Raw genomic sequence first — 13,606 nt, 5'->3', positions numbered from 1 at the left:
GATCGCTGGTCTAGGCTTATATTCGATCGAGTGTTCACCCAATTTGATAGCCCACTTTGCCAGTCGTCCGGACAACTCGGGTTTAGTCAACACGTTCTTGAGTTTGTACCCGGTTAACACATTAATAGGGTGGCCTTGGAAATATCTGCGGAGCCGTCTGGCTGCATAAACCAATGCCAAACCCAACTTTTCTAACATCGAATATCTTGTTTCCGAGTCCGATAGCGTTCTACTAACGTAATAGATTGTAGTTTGAACATTTTTTCTATCGGTTAGCAGAACGGCTCCTATGGCAATGTCTGAAGCAGATAAATATAGTGTCAGAGGTTCACCCGCATATGGTGTTGTTAAAGTAGGAAGCTCCATTAAGCATTTCTTAACTTCTAAGAATGTTTTTTCAGCTTCCGCGGTCCACTTGAAATGTGCCTTTTTAAGACAATTTCTAAGTGTTGACACGAACGGATGAGACTTGGCCGCGTGGTTTGCTAAGAATCGGTTCAACGCCACAAGTCTCCCATTAAGTGTTTGAACCTCCTTGAGGGAAGAGGGTGAAGGCATGCGGGCTATAGCCTGGACCTTATTTGGGTTGGCTTTAAAGCCCGCGCCTGTTACTATGACTCCAAGGAATTTACCTCTTTCATGCCAAATGAACATTTAGCCAGATTCAACTTCATATTGATGCTTCGTAGTGTTTCAAAGGTCTCTTCAATATCTCTTAACATCTGATCTTCTTCAATGCTTTTGATTACCAAATCGTCCATATAAACTTCGAGATTCCGACTTATTTGACTTTTGAAAGCCTGATCCATCAGTCGTTGATATGTGGCCCCCACGTTCTTTAATCCGAAAGGCATCATTCTGTAACAGAATGTTCCTTGGTCAGTTTGGAACGTTGTCTTGTCCTCATCGCCAGCTGCCATATGAATCTGGTGATACCCTTTGTAAGCATCGAGGAAGCACTTGAATTTAAATGGGGCCACAGCGTCTACTTTTAAGTCGATCTCCGGAAGCGGGTAACAATCTTTCGGGCATGCCTTGTTCAAGTCTTTATAATCTATGCACATCCTCCATGTTCCTTTGCTTTTTAGGACAATCACTGGGTTAGCCACCCATGTTTGATACTTGATTTCTCGTATGATCCCAGCATGAAGAAGGTCTTGTACTTGTTCATTCATAGTCTTTGTTTGTTCTGGACCCATCTTTCATTTCTTTTGTACAATTGGGGTGATCAACGGATTCAACCTTAACTTGTGTTCCGAAATGCTCCGCGGGACACCGGTCATGTCCGCGGGTTGCCAAGCAAAAATGTCAATGTTCTTGGTCAATAATTGCTTTAAAAAGGTTCTCACTATCTCCGAGATAGCGGGTCCTATTGTAATTGTCTGGTCTGGAAACTTCTTATTCAAAACCCATTTCTCGGGCTCAGTCCTCTGAGCCTGTCTTGGAACCTTGCTTGGTCTTGAACTTTCAATTGTAAAACAATGTCGGTTTACTTGAATTATCACCACACCAGTGCGAGTTGGAACTCCTACTGCACCATGTGCTGTGGACGGGTGGGCATTGAAATCTCCAATTGCTTCTTGTCCCAATATAATGTCATGTTTAGAAGTTGCTGGTAATACCAAAAATTCAACTTCCTTTGTTCTTGAATGTACTCCGTCACTTAGTGTGACCGGGAAAGTGATGACACCGCGTCCAGTTGTTCGAAACATTGTTCGTACATAATATCGGACGTACTGCCTGTGTCAAAGAACACGTATTGTGACCGATAATGACCAAACTCGGCAGTAATTATCAGCAGGTTTTTGCTGCACGGGCCCCCTTTGATCCAAGGAAAAATAACGGGATCGTATTTCCACTCTTCGTCCGAATATTCCCTCCGTTTTCCCTTACCCGAGTGTCCCCCTTGAATCATGTGGACATTCAGATCTTTGATTTGCCTTTTGGCTGGGCCCTGGCTATCCTTTGCGGGAGGTTTGCCAGTCCCTCTTCGTACGCCTTTGACCAAATGCTAAAGTTTACCATTTTTAACAGCTGCTTCAATTTCATTTCTGAGAGCCACACACTCATTCGTGTTGTATCCAACATCATTATGATATGAGCAATGTTGTTTGGTATCAAGGAATGACTTCCGAGGTATTGGTTGAGGTTTTCGGAAAGTCAAAGTCTCAATAGTGAGAATTTCTGAGGGAGTCTTTGATAACTGGGTCCAACTGTTGGTGGAGTGAGCTGAAAAATTACGTTTGCCTTTGTTGCCGATCAAAGATCTTGCATCAAAAGGTTTAGATGTTTCCACACTTGGCTGAAGTCTTGACCATATTGGTCCCTTAGCTTGCCTGTTTGGTCTCGGAGTTTGAAACTCGACCCTTGGGGACTGCTTTTGACTGCTGGAACTTAGAGTTTTTTCAGTTCTTGCAAACAACTTTGATGCCTTCATGATTTCATCCCATGACTCAGGCATCCCATCTCTTCCCGTTAAAGTACGGATCAAGGCATCACTGTGGACGTTCTTACAAAATGCTCCACGCAGCATATCTTCGCTCACTCCTCTGATGTTAAGGCCTTCGTTAGTAAAAAGAGTAATGAAATCTTCAATAGACTCATTATTTCGCTGTAACAACATGAAAATTTCGAGTTTAAAGCATCAACTTTCCAAAGTCTAGGGACTAAAATTGCCAAATTCCAAAGTTGAGGGTTTAAATTGAAAATTCTGATTTTCTGACCCATCGCGCTACACGATGAGTCAGAGGAGAGCCCCATCGCGTATCGCGATGGGGTACCTGACACAACGTGACACGTGTGCCACGTGGCACACGGTGGCATCATGTACTGCCACGTGGCACCACTACTGCCACGTGTTGCCACGTGGCAGGTCTACGCTGTGAGTCAACAGACCTATATCGCGATACGCGATAGGTCTGTTGAGGCACCCATCGCGTAGCGCGATCGGAGCCAAATTTTCGTCTATAAATAGCAGCCATGGGGTGTTCATTTTACACATCCAAACTCAGTTGTTCTCTCTCTCTCTCTCTAACATCTCACTACAACCCGACAATCATATAAACGATTTGCCTCGATAAGCGTGCCACGATCCTTTGTTTGTGTACACCGTTTCCTCGAAGTTTATACCATCCTCCACCCTCATTCATCAAGAAGGCGTTGTTATGGCAAAGAGTCCCGAAAGACGTGCCGACGAGTGTTGAAGTTGGCAAATCAAAGTTGATCGAGAAAAGTAAAGCGACGTCGAAGTGCTGCTCAATTCTCTAGAGTTTCTATACGCCATTAAGGTTAGGCGTAATATCGAATTCAATATAATTTAATATTATATTCAAGGCTTAAGCCTTAAGTCGAGGATATACTCGACACCTCGATAAAAGAAAAGAAAAGAAAAGAAAACATAACAAAGAAATGAATGAAAATATGATTATGAATATTGTGATAATATATATATGTGTGTAAGTATATATGTATATATTCTTTGTTATGAAATATTATTTAATGAATAAAGAGTATTCTTAAATAATAAAAGAAAAGATTACGTTTCTTGGAGAAGAAGAAACGTCGGGTTTTTAATATAAACTAAAGGTTTATAATTTACTTTTAAACTAAAGGTTTTCAAGTAAATAAGAATTGAACTAAAGGTTCAATAGAGGATTGAGATATAAGACTAAAGGTCTTAAGCCGGATCGTGTATCTGACTAACAAATATTTATACTCGTACTATAGGTGCGAAATAAAGAAAAGGAAAGACCCTTGGACGGTGAGTGAAGCCGATCCTAAAGAGACAATGTGAATACGCCCCCAGACTTTTACTTATTTAAAATGAGTCAAACTTGTTATTTGAAATTGTTTACAAGGAACTATGTGTTCCTAAAACCGTTATGAATAAGGGTATAAACCTAGCCCTCAGGCTGTGGTATACGTATGTCTGGATCCTTACATAGGTGGTACTATGCGATGTATGGGCATGATCGCACCACCCTTGGTCGTATGACGCTCTCCTGCGGGGAGTACGACCGTTGTGTATATTGACGAGTACTTAACTAAGTCGAACGCTGCGGTGTTTGCTGAGGTGACCTAGCGTAGAGGCTCATATTTATAATGTGTTATTTGACTTTATTATTCCTAAGCCACGTTGGGCAGAGGCAGGCGTAGTCTCGAGGGGTAATAAAGTAAAAGAAACATTTTTGCGTCAGCATGTTCACCAGCATTCGTTGCTGGCGTATTTTCTTACATTTTGCAGGTGAACAAAGTTAGAGCTTGGAAATGACGAAGTACTAATATCCGATAGCTCGGATTTCTTTTGTATAAAGTTTAATATGGTGGTTTGTAAAACATAAACAAGTAATCTTTTGTACTTAAGTTTGGGAATCTTTTAAAATCCCAACTTTTGGTTAACGTAAATATTTACAAATTAAACCCACAAGTTTTATAAGACTTCCGCTAAATTAAAGTAACTCTGATTTATTTATACTTGTGGTACCAACTATTGATCATACTCCTAGGCCTAAGATGGGGGTGTGACATTCGCCTTGTAACATCTAGTATTTCCGAAGGGTCACGAGTATGCTTCTTTTGTTGGCTAAAATGCTGAGAGAATTTTGCTACGAAGTCTTTCCAGCTTGTAATCTTTCCACATGGCAATTTTTCAAACCACTCCCGCGCTGCCCCGGTGAATGTTAGTGCAAACATGTGACACCAATATGGAAGAGTCCAACCGCTGACTCCTCCAACCGGTTCAAACCTTAACAGATGATCGCTAGGGTCAGTCATTCCATTATATGTTCCAACGGATGTTGGAATCTTTGCATTAATCGGGAACAGAGCTGTCGCGATGCTCGGAATGAATTTTGATTTTTCTGCGAAGGACTCCGGGCGATATGGTTTAGAAAATTCATATTCAGCATTGCTATGATACTCCGCATGGCGGAAAACTGGGCGCGGATAGCTAGCTCCTCCGTACGAAGGAAGGCGGCTAACTCCGCTATAAAAACTACCATCCGGACGATAAGATGAGTCGTACCCATCCAGGTCGTCCTCATAGGATGGTATCCGCATATCTATGCGGGGACGAGGACGCAACCTTCGGGTTTCGCTCATGTTCCGCTCCGGTGGCAAACTGTACTGGATGTGACTTCCCCTTATAGGAGGAGAAATAGATCTTCTGGGAGGCTCATCATACGTCAGGGTACGGCCATGAAAACGCTCATTCTGGACCCGACGTTCATACTCTGCTTTCAAACTTTCTTGTTGAATACGAAACCACTCGTCCGGAGACAAAGTTTCCTCAGTCCTGAGGTTATGACGGTGAGCTCTTCTTGGATTAGAGTCACCGGAATCTTCTTCCAAACCTACATCTGACTGAGTTCGATGGATTTCTCTTGGAGCACGCTTTAGATTCCTTATATTATACCCTCCTGGGGCTATGACGTACCCCAAGTCAGTAGTTGGTGTAACAACATTTCCAGTGTCTACCGGGGTGACACCCTCTTGTTGAGCAAACAACCCCCGAGCCGTTGAACCATCCAAGGAAAAGATTCCTGGATTGATGGTGTCGGTTCTTGCAACAGGGGTTGAAATTCGAGCAAACACAGACGTTGCTCCTTCACGTGTTTCAAGGTTGAGATCACGCGGAGGTTGTTCTTGATTCTCCGTCGGCCCTTTAGGTAACTGACTCATATCGTAAAAAGAACGGAAAAGTTTTTAGCTGTTCTAACAAAAGCACGGATGGCGCCAATGAAGAAACACGGATCTACTCACCACTAATGGTACCTAGATCCAATGAGTCCACAGGGTAGGATACGGTTACTGCCAACACGATATGAACACAATTCCTAAAGTCCAGTGACGTGAATCCTGCAAAACAGAAAACCGTGAGCTCGTTACGCGAAGGACAAGAGGGGGGGCCTTCCCGTAACCACCCTCCGGCGTGAGAATAAGTACCGTTCTGATGACGAGATAAAGTACTTAAGTAAATTGAGAGAGTACCGTGATGGCGAATGACTACCTCATGATGATTGAGAGGGTATTTATAGCCGGAGGATGTAAGGAAGTGATTGGGCCAGCTGTCCCTTTAGAAGATACCTTATAACCGTCTGGACGCGTGTCCTTATATGATAGGTCTAGCTTATACGCTGCATGTGCATGTATAACAACCTAGACACCTGTCGCTTTATTATTGGTTGACGAGGTAACATTGGCCATGTGCACGGTTATAACGGCCTTGTCACGTGTCACTAGTTAATTGGCTAAAGGGTCACGTATTGCCCAAGAAAGCATCTTGGCAAGTCTTCTAGAAGGCAATTGGTTATTGACAGCTGTCCCGAAGCATTACCTTGTAGTTATCTACGCGGAAGGATATTCCTTCATGCGGATGACTTTTGAGGGTGCTGTGGAGCTTCTGCGTGTGCTATGAGGGTGTTTCTTCATCAGATGATTATGCGGATGGTTTATATACCCCGCGGGTGCCTTATGAGGGACTTCTGATTGACCTGCGAATATTTCTTACGGGTATTTGGGTTCTTTTGGTACCCTACCTCTATAATCCCCACCACCCTAATGTGTACGAAAACTTAAAACAAGTTTAAAATGTTATATTTAGTTTAAACGAAATTTATTTTATTAACCAAAACATTAAAAGGAAAACCGGAAATAAAAAAACTAACTAAAATATAAAATTGTTGTTGAAATGCATGTGAATGAAGTAGGAGGGTACATGTAGTCAAGGTTGCAAAAGTCGTTAAGTGGACCCTAGGCGGTCGACTGGGGAGTTGGGAGTACTCAGCCTTAGTCGGTGAGTACTCGGCCTTAGTCGGAGAGTACTCGGGGATGGCTCACCGAGAACTCGGCCTAGGCGGGGATTACTCGTTGAGTACTCGGCGCCTAGACGCGATTTTTACAACCATGCATGTAGTACATGGACATGTAGGTTCAGACGCTCAGTATAGGAGGGAATCACTGAAAGTCTAATGTAGCAATGATTCAGATCATCACGCTGTACTTTCGACACAAAATTACCTTCAAATTATTATAGGAAAAACAACAAATTAAAAGATATTTTAACATGTACCAGTTTCTTTAGAAACATGCTTTTAAATAAATCAATAAAACTATTATATATGACAACTTAACAAAAAAAACCCCACTAAATTTGCGTTGGTGACAATATGAGATGGACCATTCAAGAAACATTATCATAACATGGAGAAAAGAGAAAACTTTACTTGCTCCATAGTATCTAGTATCAACGATAATAATATTGGAGCCTGGGTTGGGTTTATGTTTGACTAAGGATATATCTGCATATGTTTTTGTGGCCTTGAGGGCACAATCATGGAAGTTGCAAGGACACATTCTTCAGGATTGTGATATTGATGGGTTGATTCCGATTATGGGTATTCGATAGGTCGCTTACGCATGTTCCTTCCAGATTTTAATTTTAGCGGTTTCTCTAATAAGGACACCCCCACCCTCTTTAAAGTCCAACATGGTAAATGAAGTTCGATCTATCCCCTTGTCATAAAGCAATGTTTTAGTGTCTCTAGGCTCCTCAAACTCATGATTTTCTGACATACATACCCATTATAGGACTAGGTCAACATATGAAGACTTTGGAATACCGGCTAATGATCCCTCTATTTTCAATTAATAAGCGTGTCGTAAGGCTTTGGATTCTTTTGGCAAGCATGTAGGCCATCGTAAGGAGTTACCATGATTTAAATACATGCATGATCTGATTAAGGATGTTTTATGTGATGTTCTTAAACGAGCATGGATTTCTGCTAAAAATGAGGCTCCCTTTAATTTTATGACGGGTCCTCTTGAAAAGAGGTCTACACTACGTGGCAAGTGCTGTTGATGGTAGAATTGGGGAAACTACCTAACACGAGAATGCTTGCTTAGAGAATCAACATGTGCTTATCCCTTTTGTTTTTGATACATTTTGTTTCTTAGCCCCAGAGGTTGTGGAATTTTTTTAGCAGGTTCAACGAGTGGTGCATTCTTTGACCCCTAAGACATCAAACTTTGTTTCTAGTAAGATTAGTTTCGCTATCCAAAAGTGAGTTGCGACGCAACTTGTTGTCAGTTTACCTCAGCCACTTTACTTTAATCAATTTGTTTTTTAATGGCCAAAAGAAATGTGATTTCAATATAATAATAATAATAGTCCAATCTCAATAATCAATTCAAGAATCATTACTAGTTAAAGATGGAGACATTATTTCCATAAGTTATGCATTGCATATATTTTTATTTATTGTATTTATAGACTTTACCTCTTGTATCCTGTATTTTTACCCTTTCTTATATTTTATTAATTCAAAGCGTTAGTAACGGACCCAGAAAATTTTCTCACATGAGTATACAATTTTTTGAGTCGTTATTTAGTTTATTATTGCTACATAATTTTCCTTGTTTCCGAGGGACCTTATGCGGTGTTCCAGCCGGTACCGGGACACCTCGAGACCATCGTGGTGAGCATTCTATCACCCTTAATAGACAAGTCATCTATCAAGTGAGCTAGCCTAAAGTGACAAATGTGATCATATTTTATTCATTGTGACATGAGATTCAAGAGTAAATTACATTTTTCGTCCTTCACTTCTTTGCGTATGTTTCATTTTTCAATGATGATCCTTTTCCTCTTTATAACATCACAATCTCTACTTTACGTTTCATAATATTGCACGTTATGTTCTTTTCACTAACAGTTCCTATGCACATGACTAGATTCAATTGGAAAATCTAACACCCGTTAACTAAAAGGACAGAACACACAAGATTTAAAACATAAAAAAAGCAAGTACTCATATATTTTTAAACGTAAATAACAATCTTCCAATAAAAAAGATATTACAAACTTAAAGAACTAAAACTGCAATTTAGACTTGAGATCCAATACACGACAAAAGCACTTGACTTAAACTTTCACCTTTTTATCTCGAACTCCTTCCTATTCAATTCACTTCACTTCATCCTACATGTTCTTCTCCCTAAACTAAAACCCTAATCCCAATTTCTACCTTCACTTCCAGGTACGATTGATTAATCGATCTTGCACACACTACCATACTAATTACAAATTGCTCAAATTCGTTTCAATTGTATGTTTCTTTAGTGTTTATTATGTTCTAATATTTATGTTTAGTTATTAATATTTGAAACTAAATTGCTGAATATGGGTTGTAATTTGATTTATATATACCACATTTGGATTTCCGTTCAATAATCTTTACCGTTTTGTGGGTTCATAAAAAGTTAGGTTTTTTGTTTCCAAAATTGAAGCTTTTGCAAAATTGATCGAATTACAAGGCAAACGGGCAAAAATCTGCAGCCCTAGCCTCTTAAAGATTCGTTAAGAGGCTACCTCTGAATCAAATCGGTTAGACTGTGTTTGGTTGAATCGGTGTGTTTGGTTCACTAAAAATACACCCTCTTTGTGGTTTATAGAGCCTCTTAACGGGTAAGTTTCAGAAACATGATGAACGATTCAGAGGCGGCCTTTTAGTCGGTCAGGCCTCTTAATGATTCCGCACAAGATTGCCAAACAACCCCAAGTCGTTTTAAAATTATATTCATAGATCTTGAGGTCATAGTATTACTATTGATGTTTGTATGTTTGAAATGTTATTGCTATGATTTTCCAGTCATGTAAAATCATGTTATTATTAGAGTGTAAATCTGCAAGAAACCGAGGCTTTGGGCTGGTAATTTTTGTTTATGAAGTATTTTTTAATCTGTTGCTATTATGGTTTTTTAATCGTTTTGTGTTATCAGCAGTTTACTGCTATTATTTTAGTACTTTTTTTGTTTAGTTGATGTTTATGTCATGTGGATACTACGCTTTACTTTTTGTTACGTTATCTGTTACTTGTATAGTTTTTCTCTTCATGTTGTGTTACAAGTAGTTTACTGCTATTATTTTTGGTACCTTTGTTTTCTTGATGTTTATGTTTATCTTATCTGGATATGATACTTACGTTTTCTTATGTAATTTGTTACTACTATAGTTTTCCCTTCATCTTGTGTTGCAAGTAGTTTATTGCTATTATTTTTGGTACCTTTTGTTTTGTTGATGGTTTATGTTATCTAGATACTATACTCACGTTTTATTTGTTATTTGTTAGTACTATAGTTTTCTCACCGTTTTGTTTTACCTGTAATTTACTGCTAAAAATATTTTTTTTACTAATTGTTTGTTCGCTTGTTACTTATGACTTGTGACAATCATTTTTTAATTATTTTGGTTATTCTTATTATACTTTACAGAAAAAAATGGAGGATGATTATATGGATCAAAGCTCGGGAGGAGACAGTGACGGAAGTGATTCTGAGGTCGAGGAATATGTGGAAGAATCTTATGAACAACTAAAAAGCGGTAAACGCCGAGTCAAGTTATCTGAAGAAGCCTTCACTTGCCCGTTTTGCCCCAACAAAAAAAAGCAAGATTATAAATACAAGGATCTTCTTCAACATGCTACAATGGTGGGAAAAAGTGACTCGAAAAAGAGAAACTCAAAAGACAAAGCAAACCATCTTGCTTTAGTCAAGTTTCTTGAAAATGACATAGCCCAAACCTCGGGCCCATCAAAGCCCGTAGATGAAATTGACCGCCTTGCAGACCATGATGGTGATGAGATGTTTGTATGGCCATGGAAGGGTATAGTTGTAAATCTCCCAATCGAGCTTAAAGATGGGCGATACGTAGGGAAAAGCGGGTCAAACATGAGGGACCAGTTGACTGCGAGGGGGTTTAATCCCACGCGTGTTGTTCCACTGTGGAACTTCCGTGGTCACTCCGGATCCGCGATTGTTGAATTTAACAAAGGGTGGGAAGGGTTTAACAATGCCATGTCATTCGAGAAGGCTTATGAAGCGGATCATCACGGCAAGCGGGATTGGAAGGTTTTTAAAGATCAAACATCTGAAATTTACGGTTGGGTAGCACGTGCTGATGATTACGAAGCTCTTAATATTATTGGCGAGCATCTTCGCAAGATTGGTGATCTTAGAACCGTCTCTGATATTATGGCGGAAGAAGACCGAAAAGCGAACTCGCTCGTGTCGAATTTGACAAGTGTGATTGAAGTGAAGAAACGACATTTTGAAGAAATGGAGAGTAAATTTATTGAGACTGAAAGTTCGTTAAGCAAGTTAATTGCTGAAAAAGATGTGCTTCATCAATCTTATAACGAAGGTTACGTTTTTGTTCTTAAAAGATTATGCATAGGCCTGCAAGGCTGTAAATGAACTGTACGTTCAGGAAACAATTCGTGAACCGTTCGGCGGGAAGTTCATTTATGTTCGTAAACGAACTGACATGAAAAGAAAAATGAACATGAACACGTCTTTTAACGAATGAAGACGAACCATAAAACTATTTTTGATTGATTGGTCTTGTTCGATTGTTTGTTCGGTTAAAGTTAAACGAACGAACACGAGCATGCCCTGTTCGTGTGCGTGTGGTTTGTTTACAGGCCATTTATGCAGTTATATAATTAGTCACTATTCCGTATTTCAGTATTTACTAAACTGTTTTTAACTATTTGTTTATCAGATCTCAAGAAAATCCAGGTCGGCGCACGCGAGCATTTTCTAAAGATCTTTAACGATCATGAAAAGATTAAATTAAGGCTGGTAAATGAAAAGAAGGAGCTCGAGCTTCGTGGGCAAGAGCTGGAAAAACGCGAGGTTTATAATGAAAACGAAAGGAAAAAAGTTTCTGAAGAGATGGAACAGGTGTTTTTTAGAATGTTATTGTAGTAACCTTCTATTAACTTAACTTTGTTAACTTTGGCTAATAGTTTTATTTTTATGTTAGAATGCTGCAAGAAACAGTTTGCTTCAAAGGGCATCTAATGAACAAAAGAAAGCCGATGAAAGTGTCATGAAACTTGCTGATGATCAAAAGGTTCGTTTTTAAACTTAAATATTAAAGATCATGTTTCGTGTTGTGGATGTATGAAGATGATTTTTATAATAATAATTATTATTGTTATTGTTATTATCATCATCATCATCATCATCATTAATTGCAGAGGGAAAAGGAAGAACTTCACAAGAAAATTATTTTACTCGAGAAACAACTAGATGCAAAGCAAGCAGTCGAGCTTGAAATAGAGCGTTTGAGGGGTCAATTAAATGTTATGAAGCACATGGGAGATGATGACTTGGAAGTTATGAAGAAAGTGGAAGACATACACAAAAACCTAAGGGAAAAAGAGGAAGAGCTTGATGATTTAGAAAGCTTGAACCAAACTCTCGTTGTTCAAGAACGCAAAAGCAATGACGAGTTGCAAGATGCACGCAAAGAATTAATCGATGCAAGTGTTTTATAATCATTAATCACTTAATCGTTGTATTTTTAACCTAGGAAGTTAATAATAATATCAATATATTATGTGTGTAGGGGTTGAAGGACCTATCAAGTGCACATATCGGTGTGAAGAGAATGGGGGAGCTCGAGAATAAACCCTTTTTAGACGCTATGAAAAGGAAGTACGGTGAGATAGACGCGGAGGATCGCGCCTCAGAAATGCGTTCATTGTGGGAAGAATATCTCAGAGATCCGAACTGGCATCCGTTTGAAGTTGTAACAGTGAACGGGAGACCAAAGGTGTGCGTGGTTATCGGTTAACAAATATGTTGAATTTAGATTATTTATATTGAACTTGTGGATAAAAGTTTGATGTTATTGGTACAGAGGATTATTGATGAAAATGATGAGAAGCTGAAAGGTTTAAAGCGCGACATGGGTGAAGAAGTCTATAACGCCGTGACAACTGCTTTGATCGAGATTAATGATTATAATCCGAGTGGAATGTACATAACAACCGAGCTGTGGAACTTTACGGAAGGGAGGAAAGCTAGCTTGCAGGAGGGGGTATCGTATCTTTTGAAGATGTGGGACGCTCAGAGGGATCAGAAGCGCAGGCGAGTCGTGTGACGGATCGTTTAGTTATGTGTTAATAATTGTTGGTGGCTAAATGTTTGTTGCATTTGGTCATGTTTTTATGGACTGCCCTGTTTTAAGACTATGTTTTTGTAAAATAAGTTAAACTAGTAATGAATGTGTAAGACCCAGTCCTTGCTTTAACCGTTTTTTTTTTTTTGACCATGTGATGGCTTATTTCATGCTTAATAGTCTGATAGTATCGTATTCGATATAAATATATATAATTTGAATAAAGGTTTTTGGTCCAATTCCGGACGAACATATTGTTTTTATAGGTTTAACACAGCTTGTGACTATAATCCATATGCATGACTAAAAATCGGACCATGACATTTTACGTTCTACAAATTCGGTAGTCTAGAAAATTTAGACCTCGTAGTTTAGAAGAGAAAAGCAATTCTTGTAGTATTCTTATATTTGTTTAATGAAAGCATAAGTGAAAGATTTACTCAAGTAATTTGTATAGATATTTAAGTATCGTAAATGTTCAGCTATGGATGTGTGGATTATGTGGGATGTTCAAAAACAGAGGCGAATCATGTGATCCTTATGGATTATGTAGGATATTCAAAAACGGAGGCGAATAATGTGTTAATGATCGTTGGTGGCTAAGTTTTGAGAATAATTGTTGCATGCATTGCACTGTTATAA

General features: G+C 39.2%; 1 protein-coding gene across 1 annotated transcript; it reads left to right on the top strand.

Annotated features, from left to right (window-relative positions):
• The first annotated feature begins 8,960 nt into the window (after positions 1-8,960).
• LOC143561909 (protein INVOLVED IN DE NOVO 2-like) lies at positions 8,961-13,014 on the top strand. The gene is made up of 7 exons (XM_077049872.1): positions 8,961-9,035; positions 10,270-11,197; positions 11,558-11,739; positions 11,822-11,911; positions 12,039-12,323; positions 12,410-12,616; positions 12,704-13,014. Exons 2-7 carry the CDS (start codon positions 10,276-10,278, stop codon positions 12,944-12,946), a joined length of 1,929 nt encoding a protein of 642 aa, XP_076905987.1. The 5' UTR covers positions 8,961-9,035; positions 10,270-10,275; the 3' UTR covers positions 12,947-13,014.
• The last annotated feature ends 592 nt before the right edge of the window (positions 13,015-13,606 follow it).

Source organism: Bidens hawaiensis, unplaced genomic scaffold (genome assembly GCF_021521415.1).
Source record: "Bidens hawaiensis isolate Kalapana, Puna unplaced genomic scaffold, B.hawaiensis_p1.1 tig00020885_1, whole genome shotgun sequence".
Classification (NCBI taxonomy): Eukaryota; Viridiplantae; Streptophyta; class Magnoliopsida; order Asterales; family Asteraceae; genus Bidens; species Bidens hawaiensis.
Note: the sequence above shows the minus strand (reverse complement) of the source record. Positions and strands in the feature narration are given on the sequence as shown.

What these genes read in the sequence shown, in the direction of transcription:
- LOC143561909 (XM_077049872.1), top strand. Translation starts at nt 10,276, where the DNA reads ATGGAGGATGATTATATGGATCAAAGCTCGGGAGGAGACAGTGACGGA. An exon ending in TTTCTGAAGAGATGGAACAG is followed by an intron (nt 11,740 to 11,821) that starts GTGTTTTTTAGA and finishes TTTTTATGTTAG; the next exon opens with AATGCTGCAAGAAACAGTTT. An exon ending in CAGTGAACGGGAGACCAAAG is followed by an intron (nt 12,617 to 12,703) that starts GTGTGCGTGGTT and finishes TTATTGGTACAG; the next exon opens with AGGATTATTGATGAAAATGA.